Below are 13,875 nucleotides of genomic sequence, written 5' to 3' on the forward strand. Positions count from 1 at the left end.
GGATGGTGGCTACATGGAACGCGCTACCGGAGGATGTGATAAACAGGAGCACGCTACAGGGGTTCAAAGAAGCTTTGGATAGGTACTTGGAAGACAAAGGGATTGAGGGGTACAGATAAGAGTAGAGGTAGATTATAGGGATGGGTTAGAGGTAAGTTACAAAATTAATCAGGGACCACTGTTCAGGCACTAGGCCTGATGGGCCGCCGCGGGAGCGGACCGCTGAGCAAGATGGACCTCTGGTCTGACTCAGCGGGGGCAACTTCTTATGTTCTTATGTTTAAAAAAAAGTTTACTCTCACATAATTATAAGAAAAAATTACAAAATACAATGAGTTGTGTAAGTTTAAGTTTATTAGGATTTTTATATACCGTCTATCAAGGTTTTCTAAGCGGTTTTACAATCAGGTACTCAAGCATTTTCCCTCTCTGTCCCAGCGGGCCCACAATCTATCTAACGTACCTGGGACTATGGAGGATTAAGTGACTTGCCCAGGGTCACAAGGAGCAGCGCCACACACTCCTCAATTCTGGAGTGTATGAAAAAATTAATAAAGGCTGGACCGACAAAGAGCCGCAGCAGCTGGGTGTATAGTGCCCAGGCGCTATCTGAAGGTCCACACATATAAAAATTACAAAAATTACATTAAGTGACTACAAACTTTAAGTAATGACGTTGGTGACTAGTCCTTGTATTGATATTTAGAAAGACACAAAGAGTATATGATCTTATTGAATTCAACAGTGGTTATTTAATGATTACAAATGTGATCAGGACATTCAGAGATTAAATCTATCAAAAAAAAAGTCTTCTAAGACTCCAGCTAATCCAGAATACTGCAGCCAAACTGATCTTCTCAAAACGCAAATCTGACCATGCCTCCCCACTCCTTGCCAAACTTCACTGGCTCCCAATAATCTCCAGAATCCATTTCAAATATTCCTGCCTGGCTTTTAAGATCATTCATGGCATCCTCCCTCCTCTTATCCCACTGTCTTTCAACTCCTCCAGTCCCGACTCCTCCAGAACTGCCCAAAGGTATAAACTAGCCTTCCCCTCCCTACGCGGTATCCACTTTGCAGGCAAACTGGGAAAATCCCTTCTCTTCAAAATCACAGGTCTTTGGAACGACCTCACCTCCCCGCTGCGGAACCTGAGCTCCCTTCAGTTATTCCGCAAACAACTGAAAACCTGGCTTTTCAGCAAATTGTAACTCTATCCTTCCCCCCCTTTTTTTTCTCCCTCCTTCTTCACTTAAGTTCATGTCATCCTTTTTCTTCTTCTCTACCTACTATTTTAAGTTCTTGTAAACCGTGTCGAGCTCCATTCTCATGGAGATGATGCGGTATATAAACTTAAGGTTTAGATTAGATTAGATTAGAAATAAAGGGGTGTAGCCAGCTGCAGCAAAAGGTTATCTAATATAAACTTTAGATATTTTTCTTGCAGGCAGCCCTATCCTGACGGGACCCAATTCTCTCAGGCTGCTTAAAAGCTTTTGCCACTGATCACTATGCCTCCTGCGGCAATTGTAAACCAGTGCCATTTGGTTTACAATTGCCCCGGGAGGCATAGAGGGGCATAATCACCCTCGAGAAGAGAAGGCTGCAAGGGGATATGATAGAGACTTTCAAAATACTAAAAGGTTTTGACATAATAGAACAAGAAGCATCATTATTGACGTTGTCAAATGTGACTCGGACGAGAGGCCAAAGACTAAAATTGAGGGGCGACAAGCCCAGGACTAATGTCAGAAAGTTCTGTTTTACACAGCGAGTGGTGGACACTTGGAATGCTCTCCCGGAGGAGGTGGTGACGTAAATCTCCATTATGGGATTCAAGTGCAAGCTGGACGCACACCTGCTTGCAAATCACATTGAGGGATACGGGAAAATAGGGTCTTCATCAGGGAACACCTAGGACGTAAACAGGGAACACCTGGATTGGCCTCCGCTTGTGCGGGTCACCAGACTGGATGGACCAATGGTCTGATTCGGTGGAGGCATTTCTTATGTTCTTATCTAAGTCCAATTTGGGCGTATGGCACTAAACGACCAAAGTCAGCAGTGGGAAAATGCCCATTTTTTAAAAAATACATCTAGAATTTTTTTTTGAAAATCGTCTATCTGAACGTCCAGGCTATTGTTTGTCCAGACCGCCAGGACATCTCTCTTTATACCACATTTTCGACCATGATTTCATCCAAGTCCCAAACACCCAGAACAAGATCATTTGGAATGTGGGAGGTGCCAATCTTGTAATGGACCCAGACATGACAACAGAGTACAGAGCACTGCTGTGAACTTCACAAAAAGAGTGCCAGAAAAACATCTCACCGGAATTCCCTTGTTGGTTATGTGAGCCCCCCAAAACTCACTATACCCACCTGTCTATAATCCCAATAGCCCTTATGGCTGCAGGTGGCAGCTATATGTAATGTAATTTATTTCTTATATACCGCTACATCCGTTAGGTTCTAAGCGGTTTACAGAAAATATACATTAAGATTAGAAATAAGAAAGGTACTTGAAAAATTCCCTTACTGTCCCGAAGGCTCACAATCTAACTAAAGTACCTGGAGGGTAATAGAGAAGTGAAAAGTAGAGTTAGAGGAAAAATAAAAATAAAATAAACATTTTAACAAGACAGCATTGATCTAAATACTTTGGAAGGTAGAAGAGAGGAGAGAAAGGAATAGAAGCAGAAGGGGGAGCCGTTGAACAGTAGAATTCTGGAGAAATTTAAATGATAGAAATAGAACAAAACAAAGACAAAAGGCAAAACAATAGATAAGATTAAAGATAAATCATAAGCTGGAAAGAAAAATAAAATAAAACTTTGTCTTCAATCCACGGTTTCAGCGTCAGTGATGAAGTGGAGCAAGTAAGTTTAGGAGGAGCGATTGACGTTTCCAGAAAGGGCTTCTTCAGGGAAGAGACTTGGCAGACAGTCCCAGGATGCCTATGTCTCCTCCCCTGCGATGTTCTCCCATCCATGCATTCCCTCCCAGACACACTGCCCGTGCCCCAGCCGCTCCAAGGAGGCTGCCCCAGATGAGGCCCACGGTGAATGCAGGATTCCCTCCTCTGCGGGAAAGCTGCCCGGAGCCGACAGTCGATCTTCTTAGCGGATTGCATGGGGGGAAGAGTTCACACTCTTGGTAGGATCGGGTCTGTGTGCTCTCGGTGGTTGTGGCTGGTCTCGTTGCTGCTTAGGTGTAAAAGCAGTTGATCTCCACTGCTGCTGATATTTAAAAGCAGGCAGATTGATCTCTCCAATGGACTGCAGGGGGAGGAGTTCACACTCCTGGCAGGATCGGGTCTGTAGGCTCTTGGCTATATGGCAATTGAGTAGGGTTTGGAGGGTTTTGGTGGGCACATATGTTCCACCATAAGTGTAGTGGTTAGAGTGGCTTATGGGCCTGGGTCCTTCTCTCTATGGTTCACTAGCACATCCCCCCAGGCTATTTAAGACACCTGTATGCAGCTCTACTAGGCTTTCCTATAGCAGGTGCTGATGTTCTGGAGACAGGTATGTAAGTTTTCTATTCTGATCTTTGTGGGGGTGTGAGGGGGTCTTTACTTTGTCTCTGCAGTGATTATCTAGTCACTTTGGATACCTTTTTGGCACTTATACCTGTTTTCACATCGTCTAACACACAACATTTAAGTTTCGTCCAGGATGTCTAGTAAAACATTTGATTATCCCTGCAGGATGACCAAGTCCAGGTCGGCTCACATTCCACCCAAATACCACCCTAACCACTCCTCCAGATACACCCCTTTCAGCTCAGGGCACACAGCGGCATTCAGAGGCCTAAAAAGTCCCTGGATACGTCCAGAAATTCGGTTTGATTATCGGCACTTGGACGATCTGTCTTTTAGGTTCATCCAAGTGCCGACTTGGGTGCGTTTTTAGATGTGTTTTTTATTATATGCCCCATAGTGATCAGTGGCAAAAGCATTTAAGCAGCCTGAGAGAGCCCTTGAGAAAGCCGGATATTCACGGCGAAACGGGGCCCATTGGGCCTGCAACTATTACGATAAGTGTGGGCTGTTTTATGAAGCATGTTTTATTTGTCCAGTATGCAGTACTATTGAAACAAATGTTATTTGCATGCAGTTAATCATAGAAAAATTATAAAATAAAAAAATAAAAGCATAACAGGATTGAGAGGTCTTGCTGCAGTGTCCTGTATTAGCTGAATTTATTTAATTAATTTCACCGAGATTCCCAAAAGAAGTGCATTGCAGTAGTCCAGTGAGGACAAGATAGTTGATTGTACTGGCATCCTGTAGTGGTTCTGGAAAAAGTAGGAACTGACTCTTTTTAATTTCTGTAGTGTGAAGAAAGAACGCCTGACTAAATTTTTAGCATAGTCTTCAAAATGCAAGAGAGCTATCTAAAATGACTCTGAAAACCTTGGAGGACTTTCCATTGCTGAAGTTAACTCCATTTGCTATACTAATAGTAGATGTATGTGTCAAACCATAATAGGTGGTGGTGGTTTTTTTTCTGTGTTTAATTTGAGATAACATAACAAATTTTTATTTATATACCATAGGATGATAGAAACATAGAACCTTGTAAGCCTCGGTGAATTTTTATTCCCGATAATCAAGCAGGTTTCTGAGATCCTTTTCCTCTCAAGATGTCACATTGCTGCAGTAGAACTAAGTTTCAGGACTTCTTTCTTCCGCTTAATAGGAGACCCTTTTCCAACTGCTCCACAAGCTACCCCATTTAGACTGGCGATGGTCCAGGGGGCCTTGGAGCAGGACTGTCCTGAGCTGGAAATGTACCTCATTTGACATACCCCTAGAGTTCCTATCCCACCCACCACATCACAGCCAAACAGGGAAGATAATGGATAGGACACAATTTTGGAGCCAATGCCTCCTTTCTGCTCTATGCGGCTGCCTCGCCCACACGTAGCTCTCTACAGCTCTGATGGGGAGGTACTGTACCTTCTGCCCTGCTGCACAAACAGCTGCAGCTCCTGCCCCACTGGTGGTCTCCAGAAAGGGGATGTTACGGATTGTCCCTTCCAAGAAAAGCTTTGTCCAGGGGCAGCAGTGGAACTACACATTTAACCTGTTTTATAATCATAAGGTTTTATGTTGTAGTTGTTGTTATGTAGAAAAAAAGAAGCATGCCTATGAATTGCTCTGCAATTCCAGAGATGCCGTGTTACCCAATTCCAGGCTAAGGATTTTAGGCAGTCTTAGATTTCTGACATCCCCATCCAGATGCATTATGGGACTTTTTGCACTGGTTTCAAAGGGCATGATCAGGCATTACAAATCACTACTTTGGGATGTAGGTTCAAGAGCAAGATTGTCCCAAAATCTCCCGCCTGGAGCTAGATCACTTGGCATCTCTGTCGTTCTTTTCTTAGACATTAAAATATGAGAATAATGAGCCCATACAAGTAGGGTTGCCAACTGGATCCAGATTCGGTCAACAGGGCTGATCCAGTCCTGGGTCTTTCCCCATTGCATATAGGAATTGATATTGCCATTTTCCCATTTAGGGCTCCTTTTATTAAACTGCAGAAGAGGTAAATGCTCCGACACTCATTCAATTCCTATGAGTGTCAGCATTTACCTCGCCGGCCCACAATACGAAGTTCTTCCACGGTTTAGTAAAACCCAGCCTTAATTCCTTAAGAAACACAAGATCTCATGTCCCTGCATGCACTGAATAGGATTACCGTATGGCTCCAGAAAAAGGAGGACGGATTGAGGCATCCGGGTTTTACTTCCACTGAAAGGTACAACTCCCCTCCCCTCCCCCCCTTCACACATACATAGGAAGAAGTTGCATAGTATGGTATGGCCTCCCTATCCACCTACAACAACCATGCTAATATATCTTCAGAAAGAACTTTAACACCCATCTTTTTCCTTGGACCTATAACGAAATCTCAGGAGCCTACCTCCTATCCTTCATTCCATGTTCATGTCTTGTTCTTAATCTGTAAACTACATTGAATCCTAGCTGAAATTTGCGGTAAAGAAGAAAAATGTATGGTATGTTATGGTAAGTAAGAAGAACAGGCAGAAACATCTGGGTTTTACTTCCACTGAAACCTAGATGTCTCAATGCACCCTCCTTTTCCTGGAGCCATATGATAACCCTACACTGGGGTAAATCCTGTTGGGTTAATCTGGATCCAGTTGGCCACCGTACATTCAAGAAACACATCTTTGTTGATGGCATGCTTTACCTGGCAAGCTTTTACGTCCCTCAGGGAAGGAAATTTGAAGGACTAATTTAGAAGAAATGCCAAATGTCAAAGGTTTTTCAAGGGAATTTTGGTTGAGATACTGGAGTGTGGCGGAAGATTGAATGTTGCACTGGAGTCCATCAACATTTAAACCAAAACAGAGGGAAGGTGGCGGACCTAAAACTGTACCAATATATGACTTTCAGTGTGGCGGCACAACACCCCAGTCCGGGGGCCATTACATCTGCAGGATGCTTCCGGCAGCTCTAGTCTTACCTTTTGAGTTCCATGGCATGGATTGACTGGGCCTTTGCTGACCTCTCACAGAGCACCTTTGTCCTGGCAATCAATAGCAGGTTTGGAAGGGGTAGACATGGCACAGAAGAAGTAATCCCAAGTGTCACATATGTGGGTGTGCTTTGTATGTTCACCATAGCACCACTCTGTGTGACCTGGAAAAATCATAGATGTCACCTGACATGATACTCTGGGGTTTCAACAAAAAGCAGCAATGCTATAGAGAACAGGGAAGAGGAGCACACAAATTGGACAAAATCCAAATTGTTAAATTTATCCAAATTATATATATATACACACGAGGGTCATTTCATAAATAATGCACGCTATTTTTTTTTAATTTACATGTTTTATTTTTTTTCAAGTATTTCTTTACAATCCTTCAATATAGTCCCCCTGCTTTGCGATGACCGAGTCTCAACATCCGGGAAGCTTAATTATTCCATCCAAGACACTGTTTTTGTTCAGTTGCCGATTGGCTCGGGTACCGGCGGAAGAAAGCTCTTCCAGAGATGCAAGACGATGTCCACTCATAGGTTGTTTCAACTTTGGAAAAAGGCCGAAGTCTGGTGGACTCACATCTAGACTGTAGAGAGCATGAGGTAACACCTACCAGCCATATTCATGCAGTTTTTCAATAACGACATTCCCTATGTGCAGGCAAGCATTGTTGTGAAGAATGAGTGGCCCAGCTAAGAGCAACTGAAGTCAGGTTTTGTGCATTTTTCTGCACATTTTTTATTTTTTTTTTTAAATCATGGTAACACACTGCTGTGACACTTCTTCCACATGGAACTTTGTCTGTGATGATGATGCCTTCATGATCATAAGCAAAAATCATCATTTGTTTGTCTTTTGATGGAGCTCATCAAAATTATTTTTGATCATGGGGAAGATGAGCTCTCCACTTGTCATTGAAAATCTATGCGAATACGGCTGGGAGGTGTTACCTCATGCTCCTTACAGTCCAGACATGTGTCCACCAGACTTCGACCTTTTTCCAAAGTTGAAACAACCTATGCGTGGACATCATTTTGTATCTCTGGAAGAGCTTTCTTCCACCAGTACCTGAGCCATTCGGCAACTGACAAAAAAACAGTGTCTTGGATGGAATAATGAAACTTCTCAGACATTGGGAGTTGGTCATTGCAAAGCAGGGAGACTATATTGAAGGATTGTAAAGAAATACTTGAAAAAAAACCCCAAAACATGTAAATAAAATGAAATAGTGTGCATTATTTATGAAATGACCCTCGTATATCTATGTGGCCTCAGTGTGAGGTGATAAGCTCTAATGAGCCAGTTCAAAAGAACATGGGTTCCAATGCTTATTCAATTGGGTTTTAAAAGTGGGCTAGCCGCTCAAAAATTCAGCTGCACACCATCATCGGGCACAAATGCTTAATCTCATAAAAATAAAATTTAAAAATTTGTAAATAATGTTAATAAAGTGAAATATTGCAACCCTCTTCCCTGTACTTTAAGCCAGACAATAGGATAAAAGGAAAAACAGAAAGTGAAAACTTAGCGTAATGAAGCTTTCAGAAGATCTCTTCAATTCAGATTACAACTGTGTCGTCTGGAGTTTCCTCTGTTGTGAAAAATACTCCGGCAGCTTTTATGATGTTTAGTCCAAACTTGGTTTCAATGCACAGCAGGAACCATGTGCAGGTGATCGTTCAAATTCAGTCAAAAGAGAACTCAGTACCGCATCCCGTCGTCAGCCAAATGATACTCTGTGGGAGCACACTTAGCAAAATCTGTGCCTTTTCTGCAGCTAACCACACCCTATGAACTCTATGGTAGAGAATGGCACGGGGACAAATTTGTTCCCATCCCCTCCCCACGAGTTTCACTGTCACTGTCCCAATCCCTGCCCCATTCCCGCAAGCTCTGCCTTCACCGCACAAGCCCGAACACTTGTGATTTTAAAATGTTTGAGGCTTGTGCAGATGAGGATGGAGCTTGCAGGAATGGGGCAGAGACAGGAAAAGAAAAGAACTTGCGGGGACGGGAAAATGAGTTCCCGCGTAGATGGGGAAAAATTTACCTTCCCCCGTATCATCAGTTTAGTGAATCAGCAAATTTAACCACCTCACTCGTCATTCCAATTTCCAGATCATTTATAAATAAGTTAAATAGCACAGTCTCTGTCTCTACCACCTCTACGGGGAGACTGTTCCACGCATCTACAACCTTTTCTGTAAAAAGTATTAGATTACTCCTGAGCCTATCACCTCTTAACTTCATCTTCAGAGCTTCCTTTCAAATGAAAGACTCAACTCACGTACGCTACATAGGTATTTAAAGGTCTCTATTATATCTCCCCTCCCCTTCCTCCAAAATATACATATTGAGATCTTTAAGTCTGTCACCATATGCCTTATGATGAAGGCCACACACCATTTTAGTAGTCTTTCTCTGGACTGACTCCATCCTTTTTATATCTTTTTGAAGGTGCGGCCTCCAGGATTGTACACAATATTCTAAATGAGGTCTCACCAAAGTCTTATACAGGGGCATCAATATCTCCTTTTTCCTACTGGTTATACCTCTCCCTATGCACCCTAGCATCCTTCTAGCTTTTGCCATCACCTTTTCATCCTGTTTGGCCACCTTAAGATCATCACATACAATCCCACTCAAGTCCCGTTCTTCTGTCGTGCACTTAAGTTCTTCACCACCGTCCTAAACTGTACCGTTCCCTCTGGTTTTTGCAGCCCAAATACATGACCTTGCATTTCTTAGCATTAAATTTTAGCTGCCAAATTTCAGACCATTCTTCAAGCTTCGCCAGGTTTTTCTTCATGTTATTCACACCATCCTGGGTGCCTACTCTATTGCAGATTTTGGTATCATCCATGAAGAGGCAAATCTTACCCAACAGCCCTGTAGCAATATTGTTTATAAAAATGTTAACAAGAACAGATCCAAGAACAGAAACTTGAGGCACACCACTGGTAGCATCCCTTTCCTCAGAGGGATCCCCGTTGATCACTACCCTCTGTCGCCTTCTACTCAACCAGTTCTTGACCCATCCTGAGGGCACTCAGTTTATTTATTAGATGTCTGAGGCCAAGGAAAGAAAGTGATGAAACGAAGAGGGAAATTGATGCTGTTAGAACTCCAAAAATTAACACTGAGCAGGAATAACTAAGGCTGAAAAGAGTTTGGGAAGACACTGAAAATTTTCTGTGACTTGGATTGGCCACTGTGGAAACAGGAGCCTGACCCAGTAAGGCTATTCTTATGTTCTTATGAAGGTGGATCAAGCAGGAATAAGGAAGCAAGTGGAATGGGGAGGGAAAGGGGAAAGAAAAGACTGAGTATTTAAAGGAAGTAGGACATATATACAAGTTAGTTCTATAATCCAGACCAGTGTTCTTCAACCTTTTTACACCTATGGGCAGGCGGAAATAGAATAATTATTTTGTGGACTGGCACCAGTCCGCAGACCAGTGGTTGAAGAACACTGGGCTAAATCATGGGCCAGACCCCGCCCCATAATAGTACTAATTGTAACACTAGACATCCCTCTTTCCTCCTTTTTACTTTGTTCACAGGCCCACCCTACTCCTCTCTGCTCTCCCTTTGTGTTCTATCAGGATTAGCTTCAACACATTGCTGCTACCTCTGCGTAGTTCTTCTGGGCACAATGAAATCAGTATCCATTGTACCTATATGTAACTCACCTTGATCTCAGATCTGGAAGGATAAGTTATCATATCTAAAAGGCGGGATACAAATAAATGAACCATAAACCATATCTAAACGCCAAATCCCAACCACTGGGATGCAGAAGATAAGTAGCACACATCATGGTCTAACCCAGGGACAGACAATCCCGGTCCTCGAGAGTCACAGGTAGGTCCGGTTTTCAGGATATCCACAATAAATATGCATGAGATAGATTTGCATCTCAATGAGGCAATGCATGCAAATCCATGTCATACAAATTCATTGTGGATATCCTGAAAACCTGACCTGCCTGTGGCTCTTAAGGACCGGAATTGCCTACCCCTAGTTTAACCCCACCCATTACAGTTAAGAGATCTCTGCTACATTAAAAGATGTATTATAAATCTTTCTCTCTTTACTCAGAATAAAGAATAAGGATTGACCCTAAAGACCAGAATACACTGTATAGCAGGGGTAGGGAACTCCGGTCCTCGAGAGCCGTATTCCAGTCGGGTTTTCAGGATTTCCCTAATGAATATGCATTGAAAGCAGTGCATGCACATAGATCTCATGCATATTCATTGGAGAAATCCTGAAAACCCGACTGGAATATGGCTCTCGAGGACCGGAGTTCCCTACCCCTGCAGTATAGAGTAGCAGGTCCAAAATGTGCTGAGAATGAAAACCAGATTGCATTGTATAAACAGAACTACCAGACCCAGAATGCACTGTGTGCACACAATAGTCATACCTGCAGAAAGTCACTCTCTAACATAGCAGAATTGCTAAAGAGGTTATATTCTTCAGTTATGAGGAGTTGATGGAGGTCCCCGTTTTCCACCCCAAGCTCCACACCAATGTTCCCTTCTTCAGGCAAGAGCCCAGGTTCGCTGTATTCGTTTTCTGGCCCAAACCCACAAAGTCGTGCCATTCCACACACGGCATGGCCAGTTCAGGGTTCCATACCACACTGCTTTGCTCTTATACAAGGATGCCCAAGTTTGGCATGGACCCCAAGGCTTTTGGGAAGAGTCCCACCTTTAGGCACAGGTTAACTGCAGCGATTCATGTCCTGTCAGCCTCTGATGTCATAACACCTAGGTCATGTCACAAGCACAAAGGTGATGCCCACACTAGTATAAACTGAGAGAGCTTAGGAAACCATAGGCAACAGTTTATGAAGAGCAGCAAAGTCCTGGTGACTACAGCACTCAAGCGTTGCGATGGGAAGAGGATGGGTAATTCATTTGCGAAAGTTTTGTATTTCTATTGTAGCTTCTATTTCTTCATTGTTTTTGCACTGGAAAATGAATAGACATTGTACTCCTGGACTATTGTCAGCCTCCTGAACCCAACTTCCACATGACCCAACCTTCCAGACCATCTCTACTATTGGATAGCTGCCCTCCCCCCACCGTGCCTATAGTCCACTCCTCCCCCAGCAAGCCCTAACCTAGACCCACTAGTACAGGTGTCTCAAAGTTCCTCCTTGAGGGCCGCAATCCAGTCAGGTTTTCAGGATTTCCCCAATGAATATGCATGAGATCTATGTGCATGCACTGCTTTCAATGCATATTAATTGGGGAAATCCTGAAAACCCGACTGGATTGCGGCCCTCAAGGAGGAACTTTGAGATCCCTGCACTAGTAGGTCCTCCAGGCCTACCTTTCAACTCCCTGGTGTTCCAGGGGTCATTAGGGCAAGAATGAAGTCGACTCATTCCTGCCCTTTGCAGGTTCTCTAGAAAAAACGACTGCCATAACCTCTAACAGCAGTCATTTTGCTAGAGGACCCACAATGAGCAATAGCAAGTGGGCATCATTTCTGCTCCGATGATCCATAGACAACCGTGGAGTTGAAAGGTAGGCTTGAGAGGCCTACTTGGGGGGGGGGGGGGGGGGGTTCCGGCTAGGGTTTTCCTGTGAAAGGGCAGGGCAGGGCAGGGCAAGAGGGATGGATATGAGACTGTGCTGTGAGGGAAAGAGGTGGGAGGCAAGAAGAACAGCTGAAGCGGGGGGAGGAGGGGTTATTTTATGCTGTTAGAAACCGCTGTGCATTTGCTGCCTAAGATCCAGTGGGTTTGGGAAAAATCTTTCCTACTGAACTATTTGTGCCTTAAGGAGAAAGAGGATTGCTTCTGCTGAGAGGATAAACTCTTTCAAGGATTCCCAGGGGGTGTTCATTAGTTGGGGTAGGGATTGGGTGTGGAGAGGAGGACTGTATACAATACTAGCAATTATATAAGGGATAGGGACTTGTATACTGCCTTTTTGTAGTTACACAACCATATTCAAAGTGGTACTCAAGCATTTTTCCCTGTCTATCCCAGTGGGCTCACAATCTATCTAATGTACCTGGGAAAGTAGAAGATTAAGTGACTTTCTCAAGGTCACAAGAAGCAGTGTGGGATTTGAACCCACAACCTCAGGGTGTTGAGGCTGTAGTGTTAACCACTGTGCCGCACTCTCCTCCGACTGTTGAATCTTGGTTAAAATAGACTTTGTTCTTGTTTCTGCTTCTCTTTGCTACACCATGAACACACTGCTTTAAATAGGAGACAAAGGAGGGTTAGGGATTGCGATTAAATTACAGTCAAGGGATTTTACAAAAAGTCATTAAAAAAAAAGTTTTTTCACTTGAATATTTGTTTAACACACACTGTAGGTTGAGGGACTAAGATTGAGATTTTGTGTCTTCAGTCTATGAGAAGTGAAGGTTTTTCTGGATCGATGAAAAGAAACTTCCATCGATCCACAATTCAGCCAAAGGAGATTCTTGTGATCCATGGCGTGGATTTCTGAGATTCTTTTCCTTCATTTAAGCATTAGCATAACAGCTAACCTTTTTGAGGATCTAGACTAGACCATGGGGATCTTTATCTGCGGTTGCGCTTTTACTGCAAAATATTTATTTCCTGAAGAAGCTCTAGTCTAGTCAATGTAGTTAGAGCGAAACGGAGATCTTTCGTCGTAATATCACTTCCGGATAGCTGGGTAGAAAACTTACATCCAAGCTAAGTAGCATTTAGTACTGAGGAAAACTAGTTTACGCAGATGCATGGTCTAAACCAGTGGTTCCCAACCCTGCCCTGGAGAACAACCAGGCCAATTAGGTTTTCAGGCTAGCCCTAATGAATATGCATGAGAGAGATTTGCATATAATGGAAGAGACAGGCATGCAAATCTCTCTCAAGCATATTCATTAGGGCTAGCCTGAAAACCCAATTGGCCTGGTGGTGCTCCAGGACAGGGTTGGGAACCACTGGTCTAAACTCCAGCAATAGGTGTATAGGAACGAATGAACTAGATCAGGGGTGTCCAATGTCGGTCCTCGAGGGCCGCAATCCACTCGGGTTTTCATCAAGTTTCAAGTTTATTAGATTTTAATATACCGACCATCAAGCAAATATCTGGACGGTTTACATTAAATTTAAAAAAGACAGATAAGAATAAGAACAATTAAAGAATTATTTAGTAATTTGAATAATATATAGTGAACATTAAAGACTTTAACAAGACGGACTTGACAGTGAGGATAGAGGGAATGGATGGGTAAAGTTACATTGTAGGTAGAAAAAGGAGAAAGAGGGGTTGGGAGAAAAACAAGTTGGATGGGGATAAAATATATGAAATGTTTATAAAAGAGAAATTAAATAGAAGAGAAATTAAAA

General features: G+C 43.1%; 1 protein-coding gene across 1 annotated transcript in view; it reads right to left on the minus strand.

Moving 5' to 3' along the window:
* Positions 1-11,136, minus strand: part of LOC117366881 (protein FAM71F1-like) — a 31,048-nt gene extending 19,912 nt beyond the window's left edge. The window contains exons 1-2 of the mRNA XM_033958851.1: positions 10,957-11,136; positions 6,556-6,682 (exon numbers count right to left, since the gene is read on the minus strand). Of these exons, the coding sequence (XP_033814742.1) occupies positions 6,556-6,682; positions 10,957-11,136 (307 nt within the window). The remainder of the gene's footprint in view (positions 1-6,555; positions 6,683-10,956) is intronic.
* Positions 11,137-13,875: the final 2,739 nt, after the last annotated feature.

This window comes from Geotrypetes seraphini, chromosome 9 (assembly GCF_902459505.1).
Source record: "Geotrypetes seraphini chromosome 9, aGeoSer1.1, whole genome shotgun sequence".
In the NCBI taxonomy this organism is placed as follows: domain Eukaryota; kingdom Metazoa; phylum Chordata; class Amphibia; order Gymnophiona; family Dermophiidae; genus Geotrypetes; species Geotrypetes seraphini.